Source organism: Lathyrus oleraceus, chromosome 5, assembly GCF_024323335.1.
Source record: "Lathyrus oleraceus cultivar Zhongwan6 chromosome 5, CAAS_Psat_ZW6_1.0, whole genome shotgun sequence".
NCBI classification, from domain to species: domain Eukaryota; kingdom Viridiplantae; phylum Streptophyta; class Magnoliopsida; order Fabales; family Fabaceae; genus Lathyrus; species Lathyrus oleraceus.
The window spans coordinates 74,025,266-74,049,474 of record NC_066583.1 but is presented as its reverse complement, the minus strand read 5'-3'; the positions used below and the strand labels follow the sequence as shown (position 1 = coordinate 74,049,474).

The 24,209-nt window shown below is 36.6% G+C and overlaps 1 protein-coding gene across 2 annotated transcripts in view; it reads left to right on the top strand.

The window, feature by feature from the left end:
* LOC127085693 (uncharacterized) overlaps nucleotides 1-23,600 on the top strand; it is a 52,130-nt gene extending 28,530 nt beyond the window's left edge. For both annotated transcript variants that reach the window (XM_051026190.1, XM_051026191.1), the window contains exons 16-36: nucleotides 1,530-1,865; nucleotides 2,414-2,632; nucleotides 3,334-3,424; nucleotides 8,207-8,284; nucleotides 8,469-8,759; nucleotides 8,890-9,087; nucleotides 9,290-9,778; nucleotides 10,054-10,215; nucleotides 10,403-10,732; nucleotides 10,822-10,904; nucleotides 11,050-11,154; nucleotides 11,584-11,812; nucleotides 11,960-12,322; nucleotides 15,298-15,399; nucleotides 17,910-18,047; nucleotides 18,417-18,505; nucleotides 19,345-19,427; nucleotides 19,536-19,651; nucleotides 20,606-20,691; nucleotides 21,298-21,397; nucleotides 22,908-23,600. In XM_051026190.1, the coding sequence (XP_050882147.1) occupies nucleotides 1,530-1,865; nucleotides 2,414-2,632; nucleotides 3,334-3,424; nucleotides 8,207-8,284; nucleotides 8,469-8,759; nucleotides 8,890-9,087; nucleotides 9,290-9,778; nucleotides 10,054-10,215; nucleotides 10,403-10,732; nucleotides 10,822-10,904; nucleotides 11,050-11,154; nucleotides 11,584-11,812; nucleotides 11,960-12,322; nucleotides 15,298-15,399; nucleotides 17,910-18,047; nucleotides 18,417-18,505; nucleotides 19,345-19,427; nucleotides 19,536-19,651; nucleotides 20,606-20,691; nucleotides 21,298-21,397; nucleotides 22,908-22,973 (3,754 nt within the window). In that variant the 3' untranslated portion in view covers nucleotides 22,974-23,600. The remainder of the gene's footprint in view (nucleotides 1-1,529; nucleotides 1,866-2,413; nucleotides 2,633-3,333; nucleotides 3,425-8,206; nucleotides 8,285-8,468; nucleotides 8,760-8,889; nucleotides 9,088-9,289; nucleotides 9,779-10,053; nucleotides 10,216-10,402; nucleotides 10,733-10,821; nucleotides 10,905-11,049; nucleotides 11,155-11,583; nucleotides 11,813-11,959; nucleotides 12,323-15,297; nucleotides 15,400-17,909; nucleotides 18,048-18,416; nucleotides 18,506-19,344; nucleotides 19,428-19,535; nucleotides 19,652-20,605; nucleotides 20,692-21,297; nucleotides 21,398-22,907) is intronic.
* Nucleotides 23,601-24,209: the final 609 nt, after the last annotated feature.

Below are 24,209 nucleotides of genomic sequence, written 5' to 3'. Positions count from 1 at the left end.
ATTCATATACCTCAAATTTCTTCTGCCTTAATTGAATTCGTGGGTCAACATCTACTTCAATCTCTCTTGTTATTTTTATGAAGCTTTTCAAGAAAGCCCTTACATGAAATTACATAAAGCTGGTTAGTAGAAAGGGATTTGATTTTGGAATTTTTCCTCATTCAGTGACGTGGCTTTCCAACTTTCTTGGGTCATTTTCTCCCATTCATATCTCTCAAATTTTGGGTTGGGCGTAACTCATCCCTACTGTTAAGAATGTGGTTAAGCCTAACTCAACCCTACAAAACCGGTTGGTAGAGTGAGGACTGCCTCCATTTATAAACACACGTTCAGACCATATATTGTCCGATGTGGGACTCTTAACACACCCCCTCACGCCCAGGACTGGACATCTGGAGCATAAAAATAAATGGTGGATGGCCCGATAGCGGAAACCATAGTAGGTGGCCCACCGGATCTTAGACGAGACTCTGATACCATGTTAAGAATGTGGTTAAGCCTAACTCAATCCTACAAAACCGGTTGGTAGAGTGAGGACTGCCTCCATTTATAAACACATGTTCAGACCATATATTGTCCGATGTGGGATTCTTAACACCTACAAAACCGGCTTATAGGATAAGGATTGCCCCAACTTATAAACACAACACATGTCATATCTTTAAGCAATGTGAGACTAAATCCAACCTTCAAACCCAACACAATGTAGGTGCTGGAGGTTGCAATGAAGACAATCCAAATGCCGCAATTTAGACGAATAGGTGCAGACCACAATGAAGACGGAAATTCCAATACACCTCTCACGCTCGGGCCTTAATGAGTCCAGAACATGGACGATGCGGGAAGCCCAACAAAAAATCTAGGATATATTCTAATACCATCTCAGTTTTTGGGTTGGGCCTAACTCATCCCTACAAAACCGGCTTGTAGGGTAAAGATTGCTCCCACTTATAAACACAACGCATGTCATATCTCTAAGCAATATAGGATTAAATCCACCCCTTAAAGCCCAACACAATGTAGGTGTTCGAGGCTGCAATGAAGATAATTCAAATGCCACAATTTAGGTGACTAGGGGCGGACCGTGGACCGCAATGAAAGGCGGGAATTCCAACAATATCTGTGGCTGATAAGGTAAAAATTATTAGGCCTTTTGCTAACATGGCCTCTTTCTGGGGTTTTGGTGCTTGTGAATGGAGGGTAAGGCAAGTGATTTTACCATGCAATTTCCATGTTCACATCTCATGTTAGCATATGATATTTGCCTTTTTCGGGAGGGTGGGGAGCGGTGTGTGTTCTATGTGATTGAAACAGGATTGACTTAGGTTAATATTCTTACTCACGTTTCTTGTTGCTTCTCGGTGTGTGTTCTATGTGATTGAAACAGGATTGACTTGGGTTAATATTTTTACTCACATTTCTTGTTGCTTTTCGTCTTTTCCTTTATAAATTCACTTACAAGCCACAAGGGTATTCTATCTGTCAATATTATTCACCAAATTTTCATCATTTTCTCCTGATGTGTACAGGTTCCCAACTTTGAACAGATGGATACAAATGCAAACAAACCTTCACCGAGTTTCCGAATTTGCCGTAACTGCTAATCAAACAGAAGATGATGACAACCTTGAAGCAAGATCTTCTGTTAAGAGAGTTCGTGAACATGATACTGAGACAGAATTGGATGCTGATGACATTAATAGCAGTACAGTCCCCGGAGGTCTGACAGACCTAAATAGCCAAGGGGTTGAAGCTGCAGACTTGTGGCACGATTCCTCAAAATCTGAAGCTTCTCAACTTGACTCAACCGTTTTCCTTTCTTTTGATTGGGATAATGAAGAACCATATCAGAAGGCAGTGGAACGGTATTATAGTTAATAGCTGTTTACACTATAGTTTTTTCCCTTGATAATTTTTTATATAAATAGGGGAGGGAGAATGTATATTTTAATTAGTTATGTTTTTTTTTTTCCTTTGTTAAGTTTCTTTGCACATGCATTAGAATATTGCAGACTTGGTGCAATCAACGCAAATGAGATGCCGCCATGTTCTTACCCTATGTGATCAATTTACTTCATATTAGTTATTAATGGTTCTTTGTAATGGTAATTTGGTTTCATCCATGGAAATCTGAACATTGCATTATTTAAACATTGAATTATTCCTGATTCAGTTTTGTCAACTTCAAATAAGATTGTCACTGTCAACCCTTTTTATTATGTGGTGTTATTTGAGATACAATGAAGAAAAATAAAAAAAACTCCTATACTTTCTTAATCACAATCTTTGTCTGTTTCTGAATGTTCTTGTATTTTTTTTTTCTGTTCAATAGCTTTAGTTTTAGGGCCCTAAATAATTACAAGTTATCTTCTTTAGCAATGTACATGTGACATGGTGTTCTTCTCTGTAATAGACTAATTAGCGAAGGAAAGCTTATGGATGCTCTTGCCCTCTCTGATCGTTTTCTACGCAATGGGGCCTCTGATCAGCTTCTTCAGCTGATCATTGAACGGGCAGAAGAGATGCATTCTGCACAGCGCCAAGGATACGGAGGACGTAATATTTGGAGCAATAGTTGGCAGTATTGCTTAAGGTTGAAGGACAAACAGCTGGCTGCTAGACTTGCTATAAGGTGTGTAAATCACTTGATCAGATGTATGCATAATGGGTTTATTCTTCTGACTGTCAAACTACTATACTTGCCCTAAGGTGTATTAATAATTTCATGTTGTTGATTTTGGGAAATGTGAATGGATATATTTGTGACGTTCAGTTCCTTCAATTAGAGACGTGAAACCATTCTTGAACCTTCACCTAACAACCTAAATTTTCACGAGAGTTGATTCATAACATTGTATCATCTATCAAAGCTTCTGACCCATTGGTTAAAAATTCACTCCATCCTTCCGCAATTTCTGTAATTAAATTTCTACACCATGCTTCAGTATCAATCAGTTTTGAATGATGGGACATGTGGGAACCTATATATTGAAATTTCACAATACTGTCATGTTTAAAATTTGCATGCATCTCTTTCTTGATATGTATTGAATAGGTAAGACTCTTTCAAAAGTGGATATTTATGAAGAGAGAGAGAACTTTTACACAAGGTAATGCCAAATTTGCAAATGAGATGATTCACGCCCAAGTGTGTTATGAAATGTAGAACTATTTCTGGGCATCCATGTCAGCAACTTAAGATTTTAGCAAGTGAATATATCTCTTTTTTGTTGCATGCTTATAATTATGAATTTACGATCATTATTAAATTGTGTTGTCCAGTATTTGTATCATCCTTTGATGTCACTTCTAACTTTCTTAATTTCATAAAAGATATGTTCACACATGGGAACTAGATGCTGCTTTGGACGTTCTCACAATGTGCAGCTGCCATCTACATCAGAATGATTCTACTAGGGAAGAGGTGCTGAAGTAGCACTTATTTTTCTTTTAATACTGTTTTGTTATATCAATATTGTCTTTGCATGATGCATGGATTTTCTTAAATAGTTGTATCCATACATTTTATAAATATAGTGTTAAGAATATTTGTATATAGAATAGTCCCACATCGACTATATCATATAATTAGTTGTAATCTCTATATATAATAAAGTCTCCGTAGTGCTTTTCACAACACACGGTTTAACCTAAATGTCTCTTAGTCTCTCCTAATTCAATATGGTATCTAGAGCTTACTAAGAGACAACGCTTCGCTGTGCTTTACTCGGTTGACCCACTGTCTTTCGGTGAGAAATTTTGTTTTTTTTGCAAACCGTGTCATCACTTTGGTTTGCCTTTCACTTCTCAAAATTCTCAGGTAAAACCACCTTGCCGCCCGATCTGTCCGTCTTCCCGGCCGCCCCTCTCGGCCCCCTCCATCGGTAATAGATCCGGTCTCCGTTTTTCATTTCGACTCTCGGAAATTTGTGCTCCAGTTCAAACAACCCTGATTTTGTTTCTTTAAATCATGGGAGATGCTGATTCCGTCTCGTTTACTAAAGTTCCACTTATCCCATGTAAAAAACTAACCGGATCAGCCAACTACAACATATGGGCTCGTGCTGTCGATATGTGGTTTCATGGTCAGGGATATGAAGATCACCTTACCACAAACTGGTTGATGTTGCTGCCGCAAAACTCGATAAATGGAAGAAAACTGATGCCTCTCTATGTACTGTGTTATGGTTTTCCATCGCACCTAACCACCAAGTGCAATATCAAACCTTCTCCACTTGCAATGAGGTTTGGAAAAAGGCTAAGAAAGTCTTCTCCAACGACGTTCATTGTCTATACAGTGTCATCCTCAAAATCGACATACTGAAGTTGCAAAATATGGATATGCAAGCCTATCTGAGTAAGTTTGATGCCTTGAAAGCAAGTTACACAACCCTCATGCCTTATGCAAAAGATGTAACAGCTCATTCCGAACACCAGAGTAAATTTTTCATGGTCATGACACTTAAAGGACTACCACCAGAACTCGAGTCCGTTCGTAACCAGATTTTATCAGGTACTATGGTTCTTAATTATGATGCAGTTAGTGAACAACTGTTGCGCTTGGCTACACCTCATGCATTTGGTCCGGTTTCCCCTTAATCTATTGTTGCTCCGTCACTAGGTGACACTGCTGCCCTTGCATCTCTTGGCAACAATCAGAATCGCCTTCGAGGAGGGTCATCCAACTCCAAACCTCGTCCCAAGTGTGACCATTGTAACCGGCTTGGACATACTATCGACCGTTGCTGGAAGTTACATGGCAGACCTCCATGTCAGGTAAATGCGACTCAAATTGATAACCCATGCACTATGCAAACTTCACCTTCTCTTCAGAGCCCTACGCCAAGCTACGAGGGTTTTCTCAAGTGGTGTCAGACTAATCAAACCTCTGGTTCCATGGCTTCAGTTGCTCACACTAGTAATTCATCTGTTTGCTTCTCTCCATCATCTCCTCTTGGTCCTTGGGTCCTCGATTCTGGTGCGTCTGATCATGTTACAGGTAATAAAGGTCTTTTCTCTTCCCTCTCTACCTCTGGTTTCTTACCGAGTATAACTACCGCAAATGGTTCTCAAACCCGATCCCAAGGGATTGGTACTGTTCAAATTCTACCATCTCTCTCTGTGACTTCTGTCCCATATGTACCTAATTGTCCGTTTAATTTATTGCCAGTCATTCGTTTAACTTGTTCCCTTAATTGTTCTATCGCCTTTACTAATAGTAACGTTATTCTGCAGGATCGGAGTTCGGGACAGACGATTGGCGTCGGATGTGAGTCTCAAGGTCTCTACTACTTCTCTATGTCATCTACCACATGCTCCACCACAAATTCATCACTCATTATACATGCGTAGTTAGGTCATCCAGGTCTTCCTAAGCTACAAAAGTTGATGCCTAGCCTATCTAAATTATCCACCTTACATTGTGAGTCTTGTCAGTTAGGGAAACATATTCGTAGTCACTTTCCCGATCGAGTCAATAAACGGGCTGCGTGCCCTTTTGCTTTAGTTCACTCCGATGCTTGGGGTCCCTCGCGTACCGTGTCTAGTTTCGAGTCTAGATATTTTGTAACTTTTATGGATGATTTTTCACGTTGCACATGACTATTTTTAATGAAGAACAGGTCTGAATTGTTTTCTATTTTTGAACAATTTTATCGAGAAATAAGAACCCAATTTGGTTTGTTTATTCGTACCTTAAGAAGTGATAATGCACGTGAATATTTATCCCAACAATTTCAAACTTTTATGTCATCCAATGGTATTCTGCACCAAACATCTTGCTCTTACACATCCCAACAAAACGGGGTAGTCGAGCGCAAAAATCGACATCTTGTAGAAACCACTCGGACCCTACTTCTCCATGGTAATGTTCCTCTCCGGTTTTGGGGGGATGCGGTGTTCACGGCATGTTACCTCATAAATCGCATGCCCTCATCTGTCCTTAATAATAAAATCCCTCATTCAATCCTGTTTTCAAACTCTCCTCTCCACCCAATTCCTCCTCGATTATTCGGGTCTACGTGTTTTGGTACACAATATCTTCTCTGATCTTGATAAACTAACAGCTCGATCACTAAAATGTGTCTTTCTTGGTTATTGTTGCTATTCTCATACTCTACAATGATACCTCGTGTCGGCCGATATTACCTTCTTCGAGTCTGTTCCATGTTTCGAATCCAGCCAAGTATCTCCGGAACCTCTACAAGAAAGTACTCCCACACCTTTTTCAATAGTTATTAATGTCCCGCCTACCATTATCCCTCATCAGTCTTCCGATTGCCCTTCGAAAAGGTATACGTCAAACACGAAATCCTTCTCCACATTATATTGATTTATGCTATCATCGTCTTTCCCCTTTGCAGTATATTTGTTTGTCTTCTATTTCTATTCCTAAAACTTCAGGTGAAGCATTATCTCACCCTGAGTGGAGGCAAGCAATGATTGATGAAATGTGTGCTCTTCAAAGCAGTGGTACCTGAGAAATGGTTCCTCTACCCCCTGAGAAATCTTTAGTAGGCTGTCGTTGGCTTTATACAGTGAAGGTTGGTCCAGATGGTAAGATTGATCGATTTAAAGTTCGTTTGGTAGCCAAAGGATACACTCAGATTTTTGGATTGGATTATAGTGATACCTTCTCGCCTGTAGCTAAGATGGCATCTGTTAGACTTCTTCTAGCCATTGCAACCATTTGGCATTGGCCTCTTCATCAACTTGACATCAAAAATGCTTTTTTTACATGGTGATCTTGAAGATGAAGTATATATGTAGCAACCATCTAGATTTGTTGCTCAGGGGGAGTCATTGAATACGGTGTGTAGATTACACAAGTCTCTTTATGGTCTTAAGCAATCTCCGAGAGTTTGGTTCGGCAGATTCAGCGCTGTAGTACAACAGTTTGCTATGGTCCGTAGTGAAGCTGACCATTCTGTTTTTTATCGTCACTCAGCCCAAGGGTGTATTTATCTTATTGTGTACGTAGATGATATTGTCATAACCGGTAATGGTCAGCAGAGTATACTCCAGTTAAAACAACATCTCTCGAATCAATTTCAAACAAAAGATCTTGGTAAACTCCAATATTTCTTGGGTGTTGAGGTAGCCCAATCTGAAGATGATTTGGTGATTTCTCAGCGGAAATATGCTATGGATATTTTGGAAGAAACATGTTTGTTGAATGCTAAACCAACTGATACTCCTATGGATCCAAGTGTCAAACTACTACCCAATCAGGGGGAACCTCTATCTGACTCAGGAAGGTATAAGAGATTGGTTGGAAAGTTGAATTATCTCACAGTCACTCGTCCAGACATTTCTTTTGCAGTTAGTGTGGTAAGTCAGTTCTTAAATTCTCCTTGTGAAGAACACATGGATGCTGTTATCCGGATTCTGAGATAAATCAAATGTGCTCCAGGAAAAGGTCTAGTGTATGAAGATAAAGGACATACTCAAATAATTGGATACTCTGATGCTGATTGGGCAGGGTCACCCATTGATAGACGATCCACCTCTGGGTATTGTGTACTTGTTGGAGGAAACCTTATATTCTGGAAAAGTAAGAAACAAAACATAATTGCAAGATCAAGCGTCGAGGCAGAGTATAGGGCCATGGCAATGGCAACATGTGAACTTATTTGGTTAAAACAGTTGTTCAAGAAACTTCAAATTAAAGAAGCAAGACCAATTACACTTATTTGTTATAATCAATCTGCATTGCACATTGCTTCAAATCCAGTCTTCCATGAGAGGACCAAACATATTGAGATAGACTTTCACTTTGTTAGAGAGAAGATCGAGTTAGGTGACATCGTCACAAACTTTGTCAACTAATGATCAATTGACAGACGTGTTTACAAAATCTCTGCGAAGCCCTAGAACTAATTCTATTTATTGTTCAACCCTTAAGTACAAGGAAGCCATGCAAAAGACCAAGTTTTGCACTAAATGAAGCAAATTAATTGTGCATTCCTTCAAGTCATGTGCTCTCATTATGTATTTTTGCATTCTACATATATTTAGGGAATTTGTGAAAACCTGGGATTACGAATCTTCTGATTTTACTACTTTATTGCTTTTGGAATTCTTGAACACCTTGTTTAAATGTTCTAGAAATATAGTTTTTAATATTTCTACTTAATATCTAGAAGTACCCGTACCAATTTCCATATTATTTTTAATCTTAAATGACATTATTCATTGTAATGCTTAGGTTTTGCAAATGAAACAAGATTTGCAGAGGTACAGTCACATACTAAGTGCAGATGATCACTATACGAGCTGGCAAGAGGTTGTGATCTCGTCCTTGAACTGTTACACGTCTAATGCAAAAAAGCTATGCAAGATTCATCTTTTTTCTCCAGAAGTTTATATTGTTTGTTTATATGGGCTTAAATAAAACTTCCAGTACTTGACAGCTTTATCGATTTTCCTTTTTCTTATGTAAACTCAATAAAAAAATCATTGCATTTCAGGTTGAAGCAGATTGCAAGGAAGATCCAGAGGGACTGGCACTTAGATTAGCTGGAAAAGGAGCTGTTTCTGCTGCACTAAAAGTAGCAGAAAGTGCTGGATTATCAATTGATTTACGGAGAGAGTTGCAAGGGCGACAACTTGTGAAGCTTTTAACAGCAGACCCTCTTAATGGTGGAGGACCAGCTGAAGCTTCACGCTTTCTTTCTTCATTACGGGATACAGATGATGCTTTGCCAGTTGCAATGGGTGCAATGCAGCTTTTGCCCAATTTGCGGTCAAAGCAACTTCTTGTAATCAAACATTTATCTAGCTTATGTTTTTTTCCCTTCTTTAATGATATAAATTTCATTAAACTGTATTTTAGTGATTTTTGAAATTCTATCTTCATTTCGGTGACCATTTCTCTGTGCCCTGTTGAAGGTTCACTTCTTCCTGAAGCGGAGAGAAGGGAATCTGTCTGATGCTGAGATTTCCCGGCTTAATTCATGGGCTTTAGGGCTTCGTGTGCTGTCTGTCTTGCCAGTGCCATGGCAGCAAAGGTGCTCTTCCCTACATGAGCATCCTCATCTGATTTTAGAAGTGCTACTGATGAGGAAACAATTGCAATCTGCTGCACTGGTAATGTAATTTAAACTTTGGTTAGATACCTTCATTAACATGCATTATTTTCCTTACTAGTTCATTTGGAAGTGCTGAAAGCAAAGCATTAGGGGATAGTCTCATATATGGATAGTTTTTGGCTTTCTTTTTTACTTGTTTTCTTCATCCTTCTTGATCATTTTTCTCTCATTCATTCTGACATTTTCCTGTATTTCTGTAGATATTAAAGGAATTTCCTTCTTTACGAGACAATCATGTAGTTACTACATATGCAACTAAGGCTATTGATGTAAGTATCAGCTCTCCTCCTAGGGAACATCGCATATCTGTCTCAGGATCCAGACCAAAGCAGAAGGCTAGACCAGGTGCTCCGCCAAAGTTGTCTTTTACGAGCAGTCTAAGTAACTTGCAGAAAGAGGCTCGGAAAGCTTTTTCATGGGCTCCAAAAAATGCCGTGGAAAAAAATACTCCAAAAGATGTTTATAGGAAAAGAAAAAATTCAGGACTCTCTCCCTCTGATAGGGTTGCTTGGGAAACAATGACGGGAATTCAAGAGGACCAGATTTCATCTTTCTCAACAGATGGGCAAGAACGACCCCCTTCTGTTTCAATTGCCGAGGAATGGATGCTTACAGGTGACCCACTAAAAGATGAAAGCATCCGTTCATCTCACAGATATGAAAGTGCCCCTGACATTACACTGTTCAAGGTGTAGTAATGAGTTGATCTTCATATTTAATATTGTGTTGGAACTTGAAAGCCTGTATTTAATAATTTGATTGATATCATATCAGAGTTTAGTGTTGTTGCTATTGTTCTTCATTTAATATATTAACATTTCTAACCTCCAAGCTCATATTTAATTGGAGCCATCATGGGTGGGAATTCGTAGTTACTTAGTGGCTTAAAAGCATATACATGTAGTCTGTACTGTTGTTATTAATCTCATTATCTCTACTGAACGCTTGGTTGTGGCCTTTGCAGGCATTGCTTGCTCTGTGTTCTGATGAATTAGTCTCCGCCAAGATTGCCCTTGACTTATGCATTAATCAAATGAAAAATGTCTTGAGTTCTCAGCAGATGCCTGAGAATGCATCTATGGAAACAATTGGGCGGGCATATCATGCCACAGAAACATTTGTCCAGGTATATAATGGGAACAGAATAACTTATTGAGTACAGTTTATGTTAGTGGTTAATAATGATAGGTTTTAAGCAATATATCCATTTGTTTTACTTGCACAGGAAAGACAGCAGCATCACTGTCAATTTGCATCGCTGGCTTTTTGCTTGTAATGAAAAATACAATCATTCTGATGTGTCGCATATGCAGGGTCTACTTTATGCCAAGTCCTTGCTGAGAAAGCTCACAGGTGGTAGTGAATTTTCATGTAATTGGGAAAGAAATAGAGATGCCGATGACACGTCGTCTGATGCTGGTAGCTCTAGTGTGGGTAGTCAATCCACAGATGAGCTATCTGAAATCTTGTCACAGGCAGATGTTTGGTTGGGACGTGCGGAGCTCCTCCAAAGCCTTTTGGGATCAGGCATTGCTGCTTCTCTTGATGATATTGCCGATGGAGAATCATCTGCTCGTCTTCGTGACAGGTTGGTCGTGGAAGAACGGTATAGCATGGCGGTGTATACCAGCAAAAAGTGTAAGGTAGGAACATGACCTGTCACTCTTTTATTTACTAGAACTGCCACATTTCAGTTCTTGAGGGTTTTAAAAACAATACTGTCCTTTTTTAGATTGATGTGTTCCCAGTTTGGAATGCATGGGGTCATGCATTAATTCGGATGGAGCGCTACGGACATGCTCGTGTGAAGTTTAAGTATGTTAACTTTTATTTTTGGTGACAATACTTCAGCTCTGTCATTTTAACAGCTTTGAATTTTGAATTACTAGTATATTTCTTAGTGACAGACATAAACACAGACTTAAGATTGGTTAAATATTGTATATCTATTTCATTTCAGGCAAGCTCTTCAGTTGTACAAGGGTGACCCTGGACCTGTGGTTTTGGAGATTATTAATACAATTGAAGGTGGCCCACCAGTTGATGTTTCAGCTGTTCGTTCTATGTAAGATGTTATGCACTAATGATAGTTTTCTTGCTATGGTCTAGTTGGGGTTTCAATTTTTTGTTACAAGGCTATAAGCTGGATTGATTGTGCTCAAGAGTCAATAACATCTGTAATATTTGTATTGAATATTGACACTGTTCTTCCTTGGTGTGTGTGTGTAGCTGTCCATATTAGATATCTTACCAGTAGGTTACCTGATGTATTATAACATGCTTTCATGTACTATACTAGAAACTAAATGGCTAAATATTTTTATGGTTTGACTTCTGACTATTCAAGCTGGTTAATTGTTTTTGTAAGTATTGCTTGCAATTTTATCTGATGAAATAATGAGCTAAAGAAAACCAAGTGGGAGAAATAGTGAATGAAGAAATCTTTAGTGATGGTCACTGCACATAAATAACATATAATTATATTTCTTTTCAGGTATGAGCATCTAGCTAAAAGTGCGCCCACAATCTTGGATGATTCTCTTTCTGCTGATTCATATCTTAATATCTTATACATGCCATCAACATTCCCCCGTTCAGAAAGGTCTAGACGATCTCAAGTATTTGCAAACAATAGTTCTACATATAATCGAGACTTTGAAGATGGTCCTCGGAGTAACCTAGACAGTGTTAGATACACTGAATGTGTTAATTACTTGCAAGATGTAAGTGCAACTCTCCCTATCTGCAAATAATCGGCTCACAAATGTTTTCATTATTAAATAGCTTGCTGATGGTATATCCAAAAGGTGTCTCTTTCTTTTTCAATTGCTTCTAAATTCATTTTCCTAATTTTTATTTTTAATTTACAGTATGGTCGTCAGCATTTGCTCCGTTTTATGTTTAGGCAAGGTCACTACCTTGATGCTTGCTACTTGTTTTTCCCTCCTGATGCTGTCCCACCACCACCACAACCATCCATAATGATTGGAGTGTCTTCTTCATCACCGCAAAGACTAGATTCTTTGGCAACTGATTACGGGACAATTGATGATCTAAGTGAATTGTGCGTTAGTTATGGTGCTATGCCTATTTTGGAGGAAGTCATTTCAACTAGAATGTCATCAACTACATCCCAGGAAGCAGCAGTCAACCAATATACTGTTACTGCCCTTGCTCGTATATGCCTATATTGTGAAACTCACAAGCATTTCAATTATTTATACGGCTTTCAGGTAACTTTTTCTACTTAACTATGTAATAACATGTGGGTAACTAAAATTGAAACCAGGGCTAAATATCTACAAGGGGATAAAATTTGTCGGAATACAATCAATACAATCAAGAAGCCCTTGAATTGGATCCTGAAATTAAGAGAGGTTGTTTCCTCCTTATATACACAGCCTCACCCTTAACGAGCCGAGAGGTTGTTTCCTTTAAGACTGAAGACCCTTCACAAAAACCTATAGAAAAAACAACTATTCTCCAAAAGTTCGTTAGAAAATAAAATAATATTTGTAAAAAATGTTTTATAATATATTGTAAAGTTAAGTTACGTCTCAGTAGGTAGTTTGTTTAAATAGAGAAAGAATGTTTCAGATCATCCATGGATTTATTTATTATGTACAAAAGTTGCTTACCAGAGAGCACATGTGGCTGTTGCATCTAAGCTTCCTCTTCAAGCAATCCGTTAAGAAAATCATTATTCATATTAAGAGTCCCACATCGGATGGCCTAGCACGTGCTTATAAGTGGGGGCATTCCTCACCCTACAAGCCGGTTTTGTAGGGATGAGTTAGGCCTAAACCACATTTCTTAACATGGAATCAGAGTCTGGTTTGAGATCCGGTGGACCATCTGCTATTAGGTTTCCGCTATCGAGCCATCCACCATTTATTTGCATGTTCCAGATGTCCAGTCTTGGACGTGAGGGAGTGTTAAGAGTCTCACATTTGACAATATATGACCTGGACATATGTTTATAAGTGGGGGACGGCCCTCACCCTACAAGTCAGTTTTGTAGGGATGAGTTAGGCCTAAACCACATTTCTTAACAATTCACATCAAGCTGAGTAATGTGCAATTGTTTGGAGATGGCTAGAATAAGCATTGCCCTCACAGTTCTAAGCTTAACAGCTGAAGAAAAGGTTTCTTAAATATCAAAACACAGTTGTTGATGGAATCCCTTGGCAACAGTTCTTGCCTTATATTTTAAGACAGGGCCATCAGGGTTTTGCGTTATTCTGAACACACTTTTTCAGCCAGTAGCACTCTTATTTGCAGGAAGTGATGTAATTCTCCAAGTGTTATTCTTGATGAGAGCATTGTACTCATCCTGCATGGCAAGTCCGGATTTGCTCAATTAATCTAGTCTTCTTTTGTTGTCCATTTATGAGAGAGATAAGATTAGTGAGACACCTAATAAGTGGACCCAACTAATGGATTCCACTAATCTATTAATAATGTTTATTTCTCATAAATTGATAATAAATGGAAGGTAGATAAATTGAGCAAATCCAAACTCCATCTAAACTCATGGCAAAGATCCACTTGAGATCTTGTAGAGCCATTTTATGGGAGGTAGGTTCAAGTTCAGTAAGAAGAAGGGTGGGATGGAGTCTTGGTTGAACATTACCATCTTTGTCTCTGATTGCCATGGGGTGAGAGTTGTTGGGGTGAATTCTATAGGATTGAGGAGGTGGGGTTGATGGACTAGGAGATGACGTAACAGAAGTAGGAGAAGTGGAGTCTGCACATGATGATGCGGGATATGTAAATTGGGCAGGGCAGAGGCAGGGGCTAGACAATGCAGAGCTGTGAGATAGGATAGTCATACGGTTTATAAGATGGATTGCCGCTTGAAACTTGGTCCCAGAACTTGATGGGTAAGTTAGCTTGAGCAAGGAGTGGGGGTGTTGTTTCCACTACATGTCTGTGCTTCTTTTCTACAAAACCATTTTGGTGATGTGTGAGGGCATTTTAGCATGTGAACTATACCTTGCTGAGTGAAAGAGAGTAAGGGTTGAAATTCTCCTGCTCCATCAGTTTGGACAGCTTTCACCCTGGTATTAAACTGAATCGCGAATAGAGTGATGAAGTGCGTGACGGAGACATACACTTCAGACTTCAATTTTAGTATGAAAACTCATTTGTACTTGGTTAAGGCATCAAAACAAGTAAGCAAATACTTATAGCCAAAGGATAAGACATAGGTGCTTTGTATTAACAAAACAGAATAACTAATTCTGTTTACTCTAGTACTAATTGACTCACCTTCCCTTCTTTGTTTGAGGGACACCTCCAACTTATGGGTCCCATGTTTCCAGGTGCAGTCCTGAGTGTGAGGCTGTGAGGAGGTGGGTTGAGATCCCATTTCGACTAGTTATATGGCCAAGTTATTTTAAGCTCAGAATTGAGGGTCAAAATCGCATCTGCTGGACCATTCTCATTTAAATGCTATCCACCATTAGGCTATTTAATTAAGAAATACATAATTACAAATTGTAACCGATAATGTATAATCTGTTGGTTTAAATGGTAATTAAATCTTTAATGGCCAACAAATTAGTATTGATAAATATTATTATAAACACATGTTCAGGCCATATATTGTCCGATGTGGGACTCTTAACACACCCCCTCACGCCCAGGACTGGACATCTGGAGCGTGGAAATAAATGGTGGGTGGTCCGATAGCGGAAACCATAATAGGTGGCCCACCGGATCTTAAACCAGGCTCTGATACCATGTTAAGAATGTGTGATTGGGCCTAACTCAACCCTACAAAACCGGTTGGTAGAGTGAGGACTGCCCCCACTTATAAACACATGTTCAGGCCATATATTGTCCGATGTGGGACTCTTAACAAATGGTAACTTCTATTTCCAGCCGGTTTTTTTGTAGGGTTTAATTAGATCCAAAATTAAAGATCTACTATAAGGCTACCAAATGGCACCAATTAGTCATTTTCTTATTATTAATACATTTGTATAATTGTAAGTTGGTTCTTGTTTCGCTTTGTAACCACCACAGTTATTTGTCATAATAGCATTTAAGTTGAAGCTCTATTGTAAATTATATCTGTTGTGTTAACTTAGATTTCCTGCTTGGAATAAGTTTTTTTTCATACCTAAAGCTCATGTTCTTGAGTGTGTTATATAGTTCTCTCTTGTCAGAAATGTATTTGATTTTATAATGGTCTTCTGTTCAGGTAATTAAAAAGGACCACGTTGCTGCCGGACTCTGTTGTATTCAGTTGTTCATGAATTCTTCTTCACAAGAGGAAGCCATTAGGCATTTGGAACATGCTAAGGTATGTCTATAATTGTTAGAATGGAACGCTTGAATGATAACAGTTTAGCTTGCATGTGATATCTACATTTACTTTTCATTTAAGAATTTTTTATTGTTTTTTTCTTTTCAAGTTGCATTCTTATTACTTTCAGAATATAAGGGACTGATTCATTGAGTTTTAGTTTTTAGTTTTTAAATTCGTCTTTATAAATTAGTTTTATAAAACTGTATTTATGAAGAAAACAAAACAAAAAGTTGTTTGGTGATTCTATTTTAAGATCAAAATGGCTAATAAAGATATTTTTAGATGTGTTTGTAATTTCAATACTTAAAAGATTATAATGACATTGTTTCTCACATTCGGAGATCACAATAATCATTCATCCATTTTGTATACCATAATGTTTATATACTTTTCTTTTTTAATTTTTCTGTTAAAAAATAGTTATATAGTTTTTTAAATATCCTTTTTGTTAATAGTTAATTTTACTATTTGTTATTTTTAGTATTATTAGTGATTCATGTTTGAACCATTAGTAAGGTCCATTAGGTTAGAATACTCTATTTAAAGAGATTAGTGTTTGTATATTCATTATCACAAATAATATTCAAATTTAACATAGTATGAGAGCTCTCGTTCGAGAGGAAGACTAATTCCTATCCCCTTAAAACCCAACACAATGAAGGTGTTGGAGGCTGCAATTAAGGCAAGTCAAATATGCCGCAATTAGGCGAATTGGGGCGGACCACAATGAAGGCGAAAATTCCAGCACCCCCCTCCCGCTCGGGCTTGCGGGAAGCCCATCACAACAAATTTAGGATAAGCTCTGATACCATCTTAATAATGTGCGGGTTGGGCCTAACTCATCCCTACAAACTGGTTTGTAAGGTGAGGGTTACCCAAGCTTTATAAACATTACACAAGCCATATCTTTAAGCAATGTGAGACTAATTCCACCCCATCAAACTAAACACAATGAAGGTGTTGGAGAATGCAATTAAGACAAGTCAAATGTTGTAATTAGGCAACTAGGGGTGGACTGCAATGAAGACATAATTTTCAACACGTTCCTATTGAAGTGTGGAAAATTCTTCGAAATAGAGGCATTGAGTGTCTCACCGAACTCTTTAACGAAATTATGAGGTCAAAGCAAATGACAAATGAATGAGGAAGAATCTCTTTAGTTGAAATATATAAGAACAACAGGGATATACAAAATTGTGCAAATTATAGGAGAATTAAACTTATGAGTCATCCCATGAGTTATGAGAAAGAGTGATTAAATGGATACTAAGAAAAGATACTTAAGTCACTGAGAATCAATTTGAATTTATGCTTGGGAAGTCGACCATGGAAGCGATATATCCACTATAACGTTTGATGAAGTAATGTCGGATGGTCCAACAAAACTTACACTTGATTTTTATTTACTTGGAGAAGACATATGATAAAGTTCCTAGAGAAATTTGTGGTAAAGTCCTAGAGAAGAAAAGGGTTAGGATTGCATATATTTGAGCTATTCAAGATATGTATGAAGAGGTATCGACTAGTGATAATGGAGAGACGGAAGATTTCTCTATTACAATAGGTTTGCTTCAAGGTTCAACCCTTAGTCCCTACTTTTTTACTTTAAATTTGGATCTACTCATGGAACACATCCAAGAGCTACCGTCGAGATACATGTTTTTTGCAGATGATATAGTTCTATTTGGAGAGTCGAAAGAGGATCTAAATCAAAGTTGGTGATTTGGAGACGAGTTTTAGAAACACATTTCGCCTAAGCAAAAGTAAAACGGAGTATATGGAATGTAAGTTCAGCGAAAAGAGAAGTGTTTCTAACCTAAAGGTGAAAGTTGGAGTCCATATCGTCCCACACATCACACATTTTAAATATCTTTGATCCATAATACAAAACGATGGAGAAATTGAAGGGGATGTAAACCATCGAATTCAATTCGTGTGGTTGAAATGGAGGTGAGCTTTATGGATTTTATTTGACACAAATGTACAACTCAAGCTGAAAAGAAATTTTTTATTGGACATCGGTAAGATTTGCTTTTTTGTACGAGACAAAATATTGGTCAGTTAAGAATCAACACGAGAATAAAGTTAGTGTATCAGAGACGAAGATGTTGCATTGGATGTGTGGTAAGACTAGATATGATAAGATTATAAATGACAATATTAGAGAGACTGTTGGGGTAGGAACTACAGTAGAAAAGATAGTGGAAAATATACTTAGGTGGTTTGGGCATGTAAAGAGAATATCGGTAGATTATAAAATTATAAGAGAGGTTATTAAGAAAGATTTTGAGATTATCGATTTGAATAAAAGTGTGTTTCTCGATAAAACATTATGGCGGAAGTTGATTCATGTAGCCAATCCCACTTAGTAGGATAAGGCTTGGTTGTTGTTGTACGGATATTTTATTTTTCTACTATGCATCATTGCTTTAAGCTTGTTTCCATTATTGGGTTTTTTGTTAGTAATTATGTGTTTTTCTACTCTTTTTTTTTTTTTTTTATAGATGCATTTTGATGAAGGGTTATCTGCAAGGCACAAAGGTGGGGAATCTACCAAACTTGTCACAAAAGGTCTTAGGGGAAAAAATGCAGCTATTACTGAAGAAGGTCTTGTCAAATTTTCTACTCGGGTATCCATTCAGGTAATTGGATATACTCAAATCCAATACTGAAATGATAGTGCTTTGATGATTAATCCCAACTTTAAAATTCCAAATTAATGACAGACTTACCTTTGCTAGATGGAAAGTATCACATCTTTGAATGAAAATGCAAATATTTGCGACTTCTAAGTCGTAGACATGTTTGTGTTGGAAAATTTTGACTTTACAGTATATCATCTCTTATTTCAGAAATTTCTGGGAACTATTCCTGATTTTTTGGTCCTGGTCATGCTTTTTGGGAATCACTTATTTTAGATGCTTTGCTGTTCCATATATTCTCATGAGTTTTGTTAATGACATCCTTTGTTTACTCCTCACAATTTCTGGCAATTTACTGTATTTTTGTAGGTTGAAGTTGTTAAATCCTTTAATGACTCGGAAGGAGCACAATGGGAACACTCACTTTTTGGAAATCCCAATGATCCAGACACTTTTAGGTTTGTATAGTTGCTTTGCCTAATTACTTAGTAACTTTGACCATTCATTTCTCTTTCTTGGAGTCAGTTTGGGATTTCTTCCATTTTGTGGATTTATTACTTTTTATACCATTTTTTAAATAAACTTATCTTGAACTTGTCAACCCATTTTTTAGAGAAGAACAAACTAACTACAAACTAATAAATCTAAAATATCAAACTGACTGTTGAAAGCAAATGTGATTTTATATATTTAAGACACCTCTTCGGGCAAAAGCCTCGTGGGCTTGAAGTGTCAACAGTGTACAAGACGACCTTACCTTGTGGTGAACTTTATTTGTTTAGGAGCCGCAAGGATTGATGTCATAGTGGCGCTAAAAGTATATGTTGAGAATAATATTGGTTGTATTTTATTATAAATAAAGGTACTTCTTTTATCGGAAAAAATACAATCAATCAACTCAAATATCAGGAGAGATATAAGAAAAAATAAACATAAAAATAGAATAATTGAAAAAGGGAATAGTATATCATATTTCAATATTATATCGTGAAATAGTTATCTCTAGCATTCGCATATTTGCATGGAAGAACATCTTATAAATTAGTTTGATGAAAGTATTTGCATGGAAGAACAACGTATATATTATCTGTCATCTTAACTTTTTTACATGATGTAATTTAATATGCAATTTTTAAGTTATTTCTGGTGCTAATAATTGTCGTAGTCCTTTTAATGACTGCTAAAGGTTCAGTCAAATTTCTCCACAGTCCATATCGCACGCATTCAAATGTTTTTCTGATTGTTTAATGTACCAATAGCTATTACTAATGCTCATTACGTTTTTTTAACATTTTAGACGAAGGTGTAAAATTGCAGAGGTTCTTGTTGAGAAGAACTTTGATTTGGCATTCCAAGTGATCTATGAATTCAATCTTCCTGGTAACATTGATAATTTACTCTCTACAGTCTTGCTTTGCTGTCTTGTTGTTTTAACTGCACAAACTGCTATTAGCATACTTAGCTAGATAATTTAATTGTATTGAGCAGCTGTCGATATATATGCTGGTGTTGCTGCTTCTCTTGCTGAGAGAAAAAGAGGCAGCCAATTGACAGAATTCTTTAGGAACATCAAGGGCACAATAGATGATGATGACTGGGACCAGGTAATCTAATCACATCTACTTTTTCTCTTCTACTTGAAGAGGTCTTGTTTCTACCTAACTTTTAATATGACTTGTAAGTAGCTATAATTCTTTTAGAATGTTTTGATTGGTATAAACTTTGACGAAAACTCTCTCCGTCCCAAACTAAAAGAAAAAAAAATCAATTCACGCTTATTAAGAAAACCGAAACATAAAAATTTGGAGTATGACTTTGTCTTTTTTTAGAATAAGTTTCACAGGAAGAGGAAGATGTAAAAATGATTTTCATTGGTTTTTTATTATGGAGAAAATGGGAGTGAGAGCAAATTAAATGCAATATGCATTCAATTTCATTGGAATAATTACAAGCAATTTTTTGAAAAAGATACATTTTTGTAACATGATTAAATAGGGTAAAAGTTGATCTTTTTGCTTATAATTTGAGACAAAAAAAATTAGTTTTTTTCTTAGAAATTGGGGTGGAGGGAGTATCTGAGAAGTCTGTTTGTTGAAAACTGCACTACATGTCCATGGGAAGTACCTTAGCTGCCAAGAGCTTAATGTTGTAGTCGGTCATAATAGTTTGAGAATGCAATTTGAAGTTTAGAAGGGTCTCTTTGAGCAAAATATTCTCTTTTAATTTTTTGTTTTCACTTTTAATTGCAAAGTTACCCTTTGTTTCACACCTGTTGCTTTCTTAAAATATTTGTATAGGAAACAGTGAAAACAGCTCTCTTTTTTTCTTCTAGTTTTTATAGTTTCTTGTACAAATTTTTGAAAGGAGGGAGAAGTTTTAAATATGAAATGAAGAGTTTTTTCTCAAACTGAACAAATCCTAAGATGGGACCTATCCACTTCGTCTATGGTTTAGTGTTAATGATTCAAGATCCTCCTACAGGTCAAATATAATGTGTTAGAACAAGTGAACTTATTTTAAAGAATTTTTTACCAGCTTCAACGATCTTAATGGTGTAGGTTTTGGGTGCTGCAATAAATGTATATGCCAATAAGCATAAAGAACGCCCAGACCGTCTAATAGACATGTTAACTAGCAGCCACAGGTGAACTTTTTATTTTATTTTTAATTTTTAATTTTTTAATTTGTCTATTTATTTAGTTATTTGCCTTCATGCACTTTCAGTTATGTTGTTTGGGAGTTTTATATAGAACTATAATATATTTATAAATTATTTGGACACAGGCATTGCCTGATTCGTGCAGGTGACTCACTTAATTATAAATATCACACATCCTTTTCTTTATTATTTTATTTGGTTTTCATAAACAGTTTAGCTGTTGCAGATTTTGCTCCTAAACTTGACGAGTTCCAGTTACTGTCTTCTCTTCTTGGTATATTTAGTTAGCCACATTCCTTCCAAAATAATAATACAAACGTTTAGATAGTTCAAATAGGTGAAAATGCTTTTGTTGATAGATAGTTCAAATAGGTGAAAATGCTTTTGTTGGTGATGTTATCAATCATTACTCGTTCTCTATTTTTAGTATTAATTGTTATTTTTGTCTTTGTTCAAAAGAGAATTATACAATCTGTATGGGGGACTTAAATGCTTCATTACATCATGTTACGTGCCTTCAGCATAGATTTTTTTCAGAAGTAATTCAGTAACCATGGTGACATTTATTATATTTTTGAATTGGGCATGCAGGAAAGTTCTTGCTTGTGTAGTTTGTGGCCGTTTAAAAAGTGCATTTCAAATTGCTTCTCGAAGTGGAAGTGTGGCTGATGTTCAATATGTTGCTCATCAGGTGAACTTTTGATTAATTTTGGCATCCTCTTTTGGATTTATGCTTTTAAACGGAATTAACTAACCAGCCCTATTCTACGAAACCACCTCAGTTTAGACTGAATCCTAACCTACAAAGGCATATCAGCATAGGATTGAGTCTTTCTGTTGGCAATAAATCTGGTATCCAGGATTTTGTGTATCTGCTAGGAAATCTAGTTGTCAGATTATGGATAGCTTACTCTGCCACCTCAAGGCAGGGGCTTTAGCTTGATGATCCTGACAGTGTCACGTGGAATATCTAACCTTTCTCCCTGTTTCCCGTTCCCATGTATAACAAGGATCACCAATTTACTATAGCCATTGTTATTCATAGCCAACTTAGTCAAATAGGATCTATCATTTTCCCTGATTATAATAATAATAATCATAACAATAATAATTTTTATTTCTCAAATTAAGAACTTGAAAGTCATAATTTTCAGAGTTTGTTAAAATCAGTTTTTACAGCTAAGTATATGTTTGGATGGGTTGTGAGTTTGTCTAAATCATGGTGGCATAGTTATTTTGTAGAAGCTCTAAACTTTGCCAAAATTGCAGTGGCTCACCGGGTATTGGACCATCCCACAGTCAATCCAAACATGCAATAAAATGCCTTGTGAATTTGTTTATATACCATCTTTTGTCCTCCTTAAATTAAAATTTTATGCACTCACAAAAAAAAGGTTGAAAATTTGTTTTTTCTAGAGGCAATTTCAATTTTTAGAGTTTAAGACAAATCTTAGTCTGAAACAAATAAAATGCCTTTTGACTGGAAGGAAAATATATTTTGGTTAAGGGTAGAATTAATATGTTATAGGTATATCATATGGGCCGAACCCCTCTGTCTCGGCGTACTTTTCTTGTACTGCACCTGATTATTATTAACTACATAGGAACCGTAAAATCATCAAGTTGATGCATTCCATTACACAGACTACGGTAACCCTGCTTCAGCTTTAAAAAAAGAGGATCATATTACTGTTAAAGAAAAAATAACAACTGAAGTTCATTTTGTCTAAATTTAGTATTTACATCTATACTTTCAAATTGGTTATGACCGTAAGAAAATTCCCATGTCTCTGTACTTCTCAATGATGTAAGAGCCCATTTCTAGGACACTCCTTGGAAAGAAGTTAATGCCAGATTCAAACACTAGTAGATTTCAGTAGTTCAACTTATTCCTTCCTTCCCATCCCTTCTCTAGGCTTTCGGACTTGTTGACACAGTAATTGGTTGATGGCTAGCTTAACCAAAGGAGATGTCACATCCTTTAGTTCCCACAGTGCATCTTACAAGATATCAATAGAAAAAGTTTGAGACATATTATCAGCTTTTTAGTTTTGACGGGTCTTACATGCCTTTGGGTTATCAATATCATTGGAATCTCACATATCAAGGTTTTATCGTTACTACTAATTTCATGGCCTGAAAAACATTCTTTTTTCTTCAAATGTTCTAATTATCTTACCTTTATATCGATGTTGTTGCAGGCACTGCATGCAAATGCACTTCCTGTGCTTGATATGTGTAAACAATGGTTGGCACAGTACCTGTAATGCATTGCTGGCAGAATTTGTGGGCTATCCAATGTGCATGTTTTAGTTTATTACCAGATGTCTTGAAAGCAGGAGTTAGATCACGGTCATTACTCAAGAGAAGCGAATAGGACCAAAGCAATGAGAACCAAGTATTAATCAGGAGATCTTATTTTGTTTCATCCGAATTGGTCCAACTTATGCGTGGTACGACTACCTTGCTAGGTTTGGAGGATCGATGGAAATAAATCATATTCGACTTGAGCGAAAATTCATGCATTTGTATTCCTGAATCTTATTCAAGTACTGAATTTGAGACCACCTGAATGCCAACAACGTTGATGCGAGAAGGTTTTCCAGCCAGCTCAATTTATTTCTCTATAATATTGCATTGGAAAGGAGAAATGTACATTGTAAAGCATTATATGGATGTCTAATTGTGTAGAATATTTGTACATGAATTTTGAGCGTTTATCAATGTATCAAGAGTAAGTTGTTGTAAAGATGTCAATTTGAGTGTTACACTCTTTACATAATTGTATTTTTTTTAGTGAATGGTAGTTTTTTTGCTGAATGCTATACCAACACACTAAATCATGGGTGGATCAGAACTTCTGATTCTGTTAAATTATCCCTTAGCTTTTTAAAGATGGTTTTCGTTTGCTGTTTGGTTACCTTTTATATTTAAATAATTGATGGATAGTTTGTAAACATATTCTAGAATGCCCTAGACTGTTCTAGTATATTTCATTGTATTTCATTCTCATTGTTTCAACATATGTCTATCACATTCTTGTGCTTTTTCTCTTTTAATATGATATTCAAATTCTACTAAAAGACAATCCTACATCCCGCTTGTCCGATAGACCTACAATCTTCAAATGAGAAATGTTTCTTAGCAAACCGGGTATGATATTCAAAGCCTAAGGAATTGTTTATTACACTCTATGTCTTACACATCCCAATGAAATTTAAAAAAATACTCAGATTATAGATTTCAAAATTTGAATGCGCCAATTACATACTAAACTCTCTCTAGATCACGTCAAATCAAAGGTAAAAACAAGTTGGATTTGAAAAATTCTGATACGTCTCACCACATCACACTCAAATTCAATCTCCCATAATATTCAAGGGTTTGTCTGTATTTCAAAATATAAATCCTTTCCTGTTATCACAAACTCTTTCAAATTCAATCTTCCATAATGTTCAGGGTTTGTCTGAATTTCAAAATCCAGATTTTTTTTGTTATCACAA